General features: G+C 40.6%; 1 protein-coding gene across 1 annotated transcript in view; it reads right to left on the reverse strand.

The window, feature by feature from the left end:
• The window catches only part of VWF (von Willebrand factor), a 132,511-nt gene that overhangs the window by 20,187 nt on the left and 99,849 nt on the right, over window positions 1-12,475 (reverse strand). The window contains exons 39-43 of the mRNA XM_018086235.3: window positions 8,495-8,597; window positions 8,310-8,384; window positions 7,678-7,782; window positions 6,996-7,201; window positions 5,463-5,612 (exon numbers count right to left, since the gene is read on the reverse strand). Of these exons, the coding sequence (XP_017941724.3) occupies window positions 5,463-5,612; window positions 6,996-7,201; window positions 7,678-7,782; window positions 8,310-8,384; window positions 8,495-8,597 (639 nt within the window). The remainder of the gene's footprint in view (window positions 1-5,462; window positions 5,613-6,995; window positions 7,202-7,677; window positions 7,783-8,309; window positions 8,385-8,494; window positions 8,598-12,475) is intronic.

A 12,475-nucleotide genomic window follows, 5' to 3' on the forward strand; every position in this document is an offset into this window, starting at 1 on the left:
GAGATTAGTCAGCACTCAGAACTCCCCTTCCCACTCCTGAGAATTCAAGGGTAGAATTCAGTCTGAGCACATTCAAATATCTGACTGCCCTGTGCTTAAGCAGAGAGAAAAGGTTGGTCAGATGTAGTCCAGGGATCAGTTTTGATTGATCATTTCATCTTTTCATACAATCACAGAATCATTTAAGTTGAAAAAGACCTTTAAGATCATCAAATTGAACCATTAACCCAGCACTGCCAAGTCCAAAACAATATAAGCCCATACATTAACTGCAAAAGGTATTTTAAAAAAATTCTAGAAATTAAGATAAAATAAAATGAAACTACTATGCAACACTAGAGATAATGTAACTTATCGAAGTCTAACACTTAATTATGGAAAATTAAATAAGCAGCATGAAAATTATAATTGAACAGCAGATACATTCATAGAGCAGAGAACTAAAAAAATCTTGTGAATTCAGGGAAATTATAAATAGGTCAAATTAAAAAAAAAAAAAAAAGAAAAAATACCACAGAAAGAACAGGAATCCCAATTCTCACTTTTAATACATATTCATCTCCTGAAACAAGTAACCAAATACTTAAACATTGGAGTATATAAGTGAAAGAAAGCAATGAGCTTTAATCTAATTAGAAATAATATATTCTACATTTAATAGCCAAGCAGCCTCCAAGGGGCAAAACATAACACTGATTTCAATACAGAGTTGAAAGAAAGATGTTCTACCATAGAAAATACTGTTCATGTGAAAAATGCCAATGAAAATAAGCATTGAACTGAATTACTGAAGTATTCCCAACTGCTCCCTCCCTTCATAAAATATCCCCAATTTGCAACATGAAGCACATTAGCAAACCTTGGTAATCAGTGAACTTTGATATGGAAGTGTATTTCATATAATATTATAAAATGTGATGCCAGAGTTTGACCCAGCTTTGGGGGGAAAGTTGTGTTTTGTGTTTTATGCTACTTTTAGCTGCTAAATACAGGTCTGAAGCATTGGAAGTATCACATGCAACTTTTTATTTGTGTGGCAAACTCAGAGAAGTAAAAATCCATGACATGTTTGTGTCTAGAATAAAGCAAAATCCAGCTGCAGGACCCAAATTTCACTAAGTTGGTTTGAACAGAGACATCTTAAGTGCAAAGAGGTGCTACACAGCAGACTCCAGGGGTGATTTGCACCTCTAAGGCAATGACAAGATCATAGAATCATATAATGGCCTGTGTTGGAAGGGACCTTAAAGATCATCTCGTTCCAACCCCCTGCTATGGGGGCTTCCACTAGACCAGGTTGCTCAGAGCCCCATCCAACCTGGCCTTCAACACTTCCAGGGATGGGGCAGCCACAGCTTCTCTGGGCAACCTGTGCCAGGGCCTCCCCACCCTCCCAGGGAAGAATTTCTTCCTAATATCCAATCTAAACCTACTCTCTGTCACCTTGAAGCCTTTCCCCCCTTGTCCTGTCACTCCAGGCCCTTGGAAATCGTCTCTCTCAATCTTCCTTGTGGGCTCTCTTTAGGTACTGAAAGACTACAATTAGGTCACCCCAGAGCCTTCTCTTTTCCAGGTTGAACAATCCCAAACTCTCTCAGCCTTTCCTCACAGCAGAGCTGCTCCATCCCTCTGATCATCTTGGTGCCTCCTCTGGACTTGTTCCAGCAGGTCCATGTCCTTCATGTACTAATGTAGGGTTTGGACAGTTCAACCTGCCTGAGTGGCCCTTTTGGAGCTTGGTGTGTTCAAAACCTGAGGACTCTGATTCCTAAGGGGAAGAAACACAGGAGATCACAGTTCCCAATCTCAGCGCCTGCTGAACTTGTAACACACCCCTTGAACCACCTGCAACAGCCTATGAGCTCCTTAAAAAGCAGAGCAGCTCTCTGTACTTGAGGAATAAGGTGGACAGTGACTCCTCACACTCACAGATCCTCCACAGCTTTAGAAAATCCCACCTTTTGCACCTCACACGGTGGAAATTTTGGCCCACAGGAACAACAAAAGCTTTATTTTACAGGACTAAACCAATTTTCCTGCCCCAGGAGGGAAGGGGTGAGGCACCACAAGGCAGCCCTTGTGTTTGAACTCCCTCCTTTATTCTAGTGTTGCTCAGGACACGTAGTTCATCTCTTCCAGAGTGCTAAGGCTTTGGCCAGAAAACTCTGTCCTGCCTGTTGGCCAACAAAGCAGGAAAGAACAGAAATTATTCCTCCACATAGTGTTTTGAAGAAGGCTCCACTGTTTGCCTTTTACATATTGAGATGATGATACCTAGAGAGTGTTGGGAGGAACCAAAGACAATGAAAATGGCACCAGTAAACTGAGAAAAAACCCATTGAGATGGATAGAAGTCAACTTGAAATGCTGAAAGCAAAATCTTCAGTGGTGATGAGCCAGGACAATTCTGGAGACTTCCCTGGAGCTGCACTCATTTACCACAGGTGAGGACTTACAAACAGAGTTAAGTCTCTAGAACATTAAAGTACCATTTCCTAATTCCCATAACAAAATATGCTTTAAAATGCAAGCAGGATGTTTGAAATTACATCCTGAGACTTCCACAGATTTTAAATGAGATTCTGCACATCTAATATTCAGTCTTCCCTTTACATTATTTTCTTTGGCCTCCCCTTAATATACGCTATTAAGCCATTTACTACCATGCTTTATATGCTACTTCAAAGCAGAATATTCCTTTAAAATACGGGAGATTAAAGTCCTAGCTTTTGCAGTCAATATATATTATAACCATCATTCACTATGCTTTTGCATGTAAGGCACAAATATTCTTTATTTTAAGTTAATTGATCAAGATGCTTGGAAATCTAACCTAATTAATTTACAAACATTTGGCCAGATGGTTTTGTCTTAAACACTTACCCCAGAAACCTATGCTCTATTGTTCTCATAATCATCTAATACTTTAAATTATCCAATAAATTCGTTCATTTAAATGAAACATCCACCTTTTTTCCATAGCATTTATTTACCTTACTCCAAAATTACAGATATGATTTGATTCGAGTTTTGCCATGCTAAGGACAACAGTACCATCTTTCATTCATAAACATGAAGAAGCTAGTACAGATTATGGGATTTTGGGGTTCTTTTTCCTCTTTTTGTGTAGCTAGACAAAAAAACTCCAAACTGTTTTCACAAAAGTCAGAGGACACAGTCATACAAGATACTGCACAACTTTAACACCTGACAATGAAATTAATGACCATGAGCAGCAGAGAACCTAAATGTCACCTTACTAATAATCTATGATTAAAGTATGTATTTAATGCAAGTACAACTTTCAATGCCATTTAATCTGCACTGAAAAATAAGCTTTAAAGTCTATTCAAACTGCATTACAGCACTACTGCTATCCTTGATACGTATATCCATGAATCAGGAATAAGCAAAGGAAAAAAAAATCTGAGCTATCCAGGTACTCCAACAGCCACAGTTTTGGTTGTACAACTTTGATACCATTAAAGGAGCAAAAGAAATGACAGATTCCCAAAAAGAACTGGCAGCATTTCCACCTAGTCTTTTTATTTGTTCTTAAACAGGTTGGGGGGTTTTTTTTGATACTGCAATGTCAAGGAACTGCAGCTCTGCAATATTTTATTGAATAACAAATCATTGATAAAGTTATGGCTATGAGCTGAAACACAGCCAGATATTTCAGATCTAGTATTTCATAGTAACTGCCATACTAGAAACAACAAACTGAAGGGATTCTCTTGCAACAGCTGAAAACTCTCACATCTACCCTCATGTTTTCACTGCATTTGGCAACCTCAGAACTTTCTCATCCGACTCTGCACTTGCAGAAGCATTTAGTGTGGTTTGTTAGTTTTTCTTCAATGGACTGGGTTTTTGCTCTGGCCCTAGAGAATGATGCAGCATTTAAGACATAGCAGAGGAAAATATCATTCAAAAAAAGTTTATATCTTGTTCATAGCATCTCAAGTACACACATATGTGCTGTCCAGCCTTGTTCTGGTACAGAGACTATAAGTTAAATTATATTGAAACATAGTTGCATTAAGGCATTTGAAATTCTTTGAAAACCAGGGCACAATTATCTTAATAGAGTTCAGAAATGAGAATTGCTGTACAGATATTGGTTTGCTTAACTGAAAAATTCATAGTCAAATTTCAGTGCATGATTTACTGGTTTAAAATACATAAATAAATTTAAAAGATAATTTAAAACTACTTAGACAATTCGAGGTTTCTGCCAGAACATTGAGTCTTGAGGTGCTGCACATAAATGCTCTATGCCCAAGGTCAATCTCTGCCTCCCAGACACATTATTAAAGATGTTACAACACACATTTGGAAATGTTGCTTGGTCAACTGTTTGAATTTTGTGGGTCTGATGCAATATGTAGCCTTATACAAACCTTTTAAAACTCAGATTTGAAGAGCATTAACCAGCTCATCTTTGCTTCTGCACTGGGTAGTAAAACAAATTAGCTGCTTCTGTATTTCAGTTCATGGTTCAAGGAAGGACAAACTCATGGGGAAAATCCTGGGTCAAAAAAGACCTCAGAGAATACTCTGAACCCCAAACAGTTGCACAACACATGGACCCTGCACAGCCTCCTCAACCTGCAGATTGTGAGCACATGAGACCACAGATATGGAGGAGCTGCTTCAAGTCATACAATCATGGAATATTCTGACTTGGAAGGGACCCACAAGGATCACCAAGTCCAACTCCTGGCCCTGCATAGGACAGCTCCAACAATCCCACCATGTGCCTGAGAGTGTTGTCCTTGAACTTCTTAGACAGGTTTGGTGCCATGACTACTTCCCTGGGGAGTCTTTTCCAGTGCTCAACCACCCTCTGGGTGAAAACCTTTTCTTAGTACTCAAGTCATATTCCTCCACCAACTTTTTGTACCAATTATCTGTCTGTTCCTGCTTGACTAGCTATGTCAATATAACAGAGCAGCTCATACTTCCTTTGCAGGCTTCCAAAACATGGAATTTTATGGCATGTAGCAGATGTCTGAGCGTAATAAAGGCCACAGCATGTGGTGTTATTACTGCTACAATGGGCTGAGCTGAGCAACAGACAGATCTGAAATGTGAACTTCAGAAAGTGAACTTGAGCTAGAACAGACATTTGTAATTGAACTTCAGGCATCATGAACACTTATTGTGCAAGTGGTGTAAATGACAGACACTTCAGGATGCAGTTTTTCTTTTATCAAAATACAAAATAAACTTGTCACTGATTTTCTTGGCAGCAGGATACGATCCTAAAACAATAACACTAAAATCAAGTCAGTAATGCTCAGGCCCTCTTAGACTCCGTTCCCAAGATAATTTCGTTGCTACAACACTTATTTTCTATTTTTCTCCGGTTTCCCTGTAAACAAGCAGGTTTTAAAGCAATCATTTCAGATCCCCATCAGGGCTCTGCTGGCTAAAGCACTGTTTAGATGTTTACTCACCCGAGAGCAGAACGTGTTACACACTTTGTCGTGACATTCCATCATCTGAAGTCCTGTAACATCATCCCTCATACCAGTGCAAGAGCATTCCCTGCAACCATCTTCCCAGGTCGTTCCAACGGAGTAGATTATGTTGTTGTGCACACACACCTATTAAATGCAACAATTAATACATGAAAGAGCACACTGCTGCTGTAAGGGCACACTGCTGCCTCCAAAAGGCTGCATTTTAAGGTGTGAAACCCATTAAAAATTTTATGGAATACTTTGACCCCCTAGAAATGCTACAGGTCTTAAAACTGTGGCCATTCTGTTAATGGAAAGGAAAAATAAAATCTAAAGCTTTCCAAAGAATAAACTGGAGAATTTTATCTGCAGTTGGTGGAACTGCCTGGGGTCTGACTCAGTTTCCCTGTAAGTATAATGTGACACAATATTTAGAGATACCAAACAGTGAGTCCTGTAGAAGGAGCCTTGCATGCAAAACTTCTTCCAGCTAAATCATCTGACCTGGAAAGATCCTACCTGGGGCTAAAAGCACTCATTCTCTTGTATCCTTAGGCCATCACAGCTACCCCAAAAAGCAGGGCCATCCCTTCTATTGAACCTTCTATTAGTACATTTTACAGCACAGTGTCAAAGAGAAGAGCACCACTTATTTTTACAGATATAGCAAGTAAGTCCCAGAGACATAAAATGAATTATGCAAGGTCATGAAGTACTTAGAAACAGGAAAAAAAAAAGCTAGAACTCCTGAGATGCAAGAAAATGTAACCCTATGTTAAAGTTTAATGAGAAGGCTCGCTTGCCCTGCAATTTCTCCTCTAAGCAAGCCTACCTTAAAGGTAGACATAGTATAAAAGCTTAATAAAAGGTATGCAAAATAAGAAAAATATACCCTAGTGAAGCTTTAACAGAGTGAAGTATTAATTTGGCAAAATCTTAAAAGTGGCAATATAGTTCTTATAAGATACAACACCTCCAGCAGTAACAAAGGTAATCAGCAGGCACAAGGAGTTTAGGTCTAAGGTATACCAAATATTTCCATAAATTTAGTATGGGATTGGAAGAATATATATTAACTGTAGTGATGCAAAGACATGTAGCTCTGTTATCCCAAACCAAATTGGAAATCTAAAAATTACCGTTGAAATTCCTGTTTGAATGACCTTTAAGTTTCAAATGGTTTGGTACATATATATATATATATCTCAAATATATATGTATTTTATATATATATATATAAGTATTTTATATATATATGTAAGTATTTTATATATATGTTTATACTTTTGGGTTTTTTTTTTAAAATTTGGTTGTTCCAAAGCCACAAAAAATGGATTGGTTCTGTCAGAATAAATGACTGTAATAGAAGAAGCATCAGTATATCTTTCAGCCACATGTAAATTAAAAGTGCCCTGGCACCATTTTCCAGCAGTCTCATCAGTTTGTTAATACCTGCTTACTTCGGTGCTGCCACTCCATGTATAAATGACACTGTCACCTGTGGAGAAGACGTTTCTCTTCCCTTACCCTGTCTGGAACGCAGGTGGTGGATACACAGCCACAGTCATTGGTGAGAGACGTGGAGAGATACCCCAGAGGGCAGCTCACTGTCGAGTTCCTGCAGTTGCAGGTGCACTCATATTTATCACAGCACTCGGTCTTCGTAGCAGTCAGCTCCCGATGCGGGGGGCAGGAAGGTCTTGGAATTGAGCTGCATGCTTCCCTGTTGCAGGCTACCAGGAAAAGGTGAGTACCATGTCAAACTCATGGAATCCCAGAGCACTGCTAGAGAACAAGACAGTTCTCTGGCAGCAAGGCACTTATTGCTACTGCAAGCTGTTGTAAATCTACTTAAAGACTAAGTAGTAACACAGATATAAAAGGCTCAGGTCAAAGATTGTGCTGCAGGTTCAGGAAAAGTTCCTGCCCTGCCAAAATATTCTTGTCTCATATACAAACAAGATGTATAAAATAAGCATAAAGGTCAGAGCGCACATGTCCAAGAACAAAGTGTTTCTCTAGTCTTTAATTCAAAAGTGTACTCAGAAACTGCCAACACCCTTCTTTCAAGTATGTGAAATCATTACATGTCAGTTGGCTTCAAAATTAAACCTTTCAGAAGGGAGAAAAATAATGTCTAAAGGAAGTTGTCAGTGTTGCTCAAATGCAATGCTCCAGTCTCTCTCCCTGCTAAGGAAAAATATCTTACCACACGTATAATTTGGTCTGCATTCTCCTGGGTTGGTCAGAGCAATCTGCTGGCCAAACTCACAGACAGGGGCAGGAGGCAAATGACAGGAAACCAGATCACAGACTAAGAACAGAAATTGAGAGTGTTTAAGACCATGCCTGACTAGTCAGTTCTCAAGACACACACACAAAATGCACATCCCCATTAAACTTTTTTTTCCTACACTCAATTGCTGTCCTAAAATATGAAGTATATTAGAGTTCAATAGGTCAGAGTTTGTTTTCAAAATAGCTTAGAGAAGAGTTCAAGCTTGGGTTATGGGGATTAAGGTTCTAATGTTATATTTAATGTACAAATATAGACCATGCAAAAATAGATACTTGAAAAAAGACCATTCTAATGTCACTTAGACAAAACCAAATTGTTCCGTTCCCTTCCTCAACTGTTACAGAAAGAGGGACAAAGCTGGAAGTGAAGGGAGAATCACATCCTTAGGAGCTCTTTCTTTTTCCACACGGATGACTACACAGTCATTCAGTGGTTTCAAAAATGCAGCATTTAAATAAATTTAAAAAAAAAAAGGATTGTAAAACTTAGGAATATCTGGTAAAAGTACAGACAGAAGAATCCAAAAGTTTATGAGAACCTACCACACTCGTACTCGGGGCAGCACTGGCCGGGGCCCCAGCGCAGATGAGGGATTTCACACGGACCACACTGAGCAGCTGGAGTGAGAAAAAAAAATCCATAAAACAAGTTTGGATTAGAACTAGAAAACCAGGGTACCAAAGACATCAGTTCAAGCCCAGTCATACTTAGAACAAAATGGATTTACGTTTGAGAGTTGGGCAAGGTCGGACCGTGCAGTTTATTTTCTGGTTATCAAGACACGTGCAGATCATGCAGGGCTCATCAGCAGGAATCCATGTTTCCATGTGCTGCAGGAAAAAAAAACCAACAGATTGTTAGAAAGAAATCAAATATTCTGGTCACTGATATGTTAGTGATGGGAGGGTGTGAGTGTGAGCAACAGTAACTTGGAAAATCAGAAGTCTCTGTGGAGGGTTGGCTGGTTGCTCTGTTAACACTAAGAAACTAAGGAGACACATAATTCTGAAGTGAGTGTAGTGTACCAACTTAGCAAAGGATGTAAAGAATGCATGAGTGGGATGAGGAATTACTATTGTTTTAAGCACGAAAAATGTTCAGATGTTATACATGCAATTGCAGGCTATTGTGAGTAACAGTAGAGCAATTATATACCATGATTGCACATTCAGGGGTAATAAGGGAAACATTATTATTCTGGGAAATACATAGAAGTGTCTGCTTTTCCAAATTAGTAATACTTGAACACAGAGAAATAAACAGTGCAGTTTGTTTTTTTTAATTAAGAATATTTGGAGTGTCATCACTTGATTCTCCAGTGGACTGAAGTCTAGAAAAGCACTATAGTAAACCCCAAAACTGAAACTATCATTGTAGTGACTACCTGGAGGTGATAAGCATGTTCAGAAACCACCAGTAAAGTGATTTTTCAGCCACTGCTCCTTCCCACGAGAGAGAGGAAATCATTGATGTTGAAGATGTAGTTGCCTCTACAGAACTATCGACATTTAACACCAATGTGAGTAGGGAGGTAAGAGGGAAAAGATGCATTATGGGATAATAATGTTCATTTGCACAACTGAACCAGGTTAGGATGGCACAAAGGCAAATGGTTCATCCAGAAAACTCTGGAGCAAAACTAAATGCTCTGCTGAGCCCTTGAGTGATGAGAAGAAAGGAAGGAAATATCTCAGCATGCTGCCACCTGTACCCAGTGATATTTATATGTTTTAAGCCATCCTAGGAGTCAAAAAAGCAGTTTCTTTTCCAAGGTTAACCACATGGCAAGGATAAAATGCCAAGCATGTTAGAACAAGCCAACCAGAGGTTTAACAAAGCTTAGGAACCAAATCACATAGGGCTGGTTAATCTATAGAAAATACATCCCAGTCAAAGAAAGTTTGCATCAATGTATTGACAGTAAACTATCTTGGGAAAACCACTCTGCCCTCTGCCAGGACACTCCATGGCCTCAGGGTTTAACAAGTCCTGAGAAGGCAGCAGACAGAGAATTCCTACATTTGCAGGTGGGTGTGTGTAAAGATTGTGGCTATTTCATTTTTCTCTTTCTCTCAGAAAGAGAATCACGACATTTGCTCTAACATTTTCAGCTGGTTTGATCTTCATGCAGGTTTTCTTCAGTGTAAGGAGGAGTCTCTCCCTAATTACCAGAAGAAATTACAAGAGAGCACAGTGTTAGTAAAGCTCTTTATGAGTGTTGGTACTGAGAATCCAGGCACAACTTGGGCTAGAAAAGAACAGAGGAATGAAGGGGGTTAAGGAAATCATGACCCATCCCCAGTTGCACTGCCTGTTGTATTGCTCACACAACTAATCCTTCAATGATGGAGACACAAAACAACTGTGTGAGCTGATCCCTCCTGCCCTCCACCAGGCAGCTGCTCCTGAGCCTGGCCATTGGGGAATAGATGAGAGGTTGTTGAAGTTAAAACCCAATAAGGGACCTGGGACAACTCCTGAATTTCAGAACTCCTGCAACAACAAGTAGGTATCACTGCAGACATTATTTCCAAGGTGTGCACTGAGCTTTTCTCCACAAGTGCTTGAAACTATTATTTAAAAGGAAAATGCACTGCATTTCCTGAGGATTCAGGGATTTCAGGCACACAGATTCTAGACTTTAATCTACATTTGCAATAACTGTTTCATATAGAATTATGGTACAATAATAGAGTTGTCAGGATCACCCAGGAGTTGTGCACAACTGATTTGTGTTTAGAGCAGTGATTATACACATTGCAAGCTATATTTTCCTTCAAGAGAATTAGTTATATTTGCAAGTCAAGGGGAGTGATCCTGCCCCTCCACTCAGCTGTGGTGAGGCACATCTGGAGTGCCATGACCAGTCCTGAGTTCCTCAGGACAGGAGGGACATGGAGCTCCTGGAGTGGGTCCAGCAGAGGCTGCAGAGATGATTCAGGGACTGGAGCATCTCCCTGGGGAGGAAAGGCTGAGGGAGCTGGGGCTGTTCAGCCTCCAGAGGAGACACTGAGAGGGGACCTCATCCATGTGTGTCAGTGTCTGCAGGGAGGGGGCAGAGGATGGACCAGGCTCTGCTCGGGGGTGCCCAGCAATGGCACAAGAGGCCACGGGCAGGAACTGATGCCCAGGAAGTTCCAGCTGGACATGAGGAAGAACTTCTTTGCTGTGCAGTGACCGAGCACTGAACAGATTGCCCAGAGAGGGTGTGGGGTCTCCCTCACTGGGGATATTCCAGAGCTGTCTGGACACAATCCTGTGCCATGTGCTCTGGGATGACCCTGCTGGAGCGGGGAGGTGGGACCAGATGACCTACTGTGATCCCTTCCAACCTGACCCACTCTGGGATTCTGTGACATGGGGCTGCATCAGCACAGCTCTGGCCTGGAACACTTGCCTCACTAAGTCAACTGCATCCCCTGTTGGTACCCTACCACCTAAAGAAAGGTGTTCACTCTGTCAAGTTTGATGCTTTTTTCATTATGTTAATCAATGCAAACAAGTATTTAAAAGAGATGTTTAAGCCACTGCTTCCTTTCAGCTTAACCGTAAATATTCATAATACATCATTCTTTCTGAATGAAATGTGTGTCTAAATTTGCATGTGTAAAATGGAGTTATTCAGAATACATACATTCATTTAGCTTTTTGTAGTCTATCTTTTTACTTAAACAATAAATATCCACACACAGAGGTTTCTGTTATTTACAGAAGATCTAAGTTAGAAAAACTATTACACCTTTGACAACAAACACAAAGGTTTGGTGGGCATGAAAAAAATCCAAAAATCTCATTAAGAATCTAAAACCCATAAAACATTGAAAGTAGAGTCCCTTCTTCAAATCCTGTAACAAAAATGTAGGTTTCAGAGGACTGGCTGATTTATGTGCAAACTCCCTGAGCTGAGTAGTTGGGGGTGAAGAGGAACCACCCCTGTTACCTGGAACAGGGGACACAGGGAGGAGCTGTCACACCCTCTGTTTGATGCTGGAATCAACAGCACCCATAGGTCTTCCCAGTCCCACACTGACACGGAGAGGGCTGACTTAGCTGAGCAAAGTGGATTTTCAGAAGAACTAAAATGATGAATTTCATCAAAGGAATAATTCTCATCAAAAAAAAAAAAAAAGGATATAGACAACTGTGACTTGACGTAAGGTTGTCTTGTTCTCACTGCTCCCCATCAATACTGAAAATATTTTGTAGAATCATAGAATATCCTGAGTTGGAAAGGACCCACAGGGATCATCGAGTCCCACTCCTGGCCCTGCACAGACACCCCAACAATCCCACCCTGTGCCTGAGATCGTTGTCCAAACACTCCTGGAGCTCTGTCAGCCTTGGTGCTGTGCCCACTGCCCTGGGGAGCCTGGTCAGTGCCCAACCACCCTCTGGGGTAAGAACCTTTTCCCAATATCCAACCTAACCCTCCCCTGACACAGTTCCAGCTGTTCCCTCGGGTCCTGTCCCTGCTCACAGAGCAGAGATCAGTGCCTGTCTCTCTGCTGCCCCTCCTGAGGAGTTCAGTAAACTTAGCCAAGACAACACACACATTATAAGTAAGGGTTCCAGATTTATGATTAAATTGTCATTACAGGCAAAAGCCTGCTGAATGGGGGTTATGCCATCCCTCCACTCTTTCCTCCAGACCTCCCTCCACATGGATTTGTCGTGCCTTTCCAGGTCTGTACAGTCCCAGCTGTGAATT

Source organism: Manacus vitellinus, unplaced genomic scaffold (assembly GCF_001715985.3).
Source record: "Manacus vitellinus isolate BGI_N305 unplaced genomic scaffold, ASM171598v3 scaffold_90_pilon, whole genome shotgun sequence".
Lineage (NCBI taxonomy): Eukaryota > Metazoa > Chordata > Aves > Passeriformes > Pipridae > Manacus > Manacus vitellinus.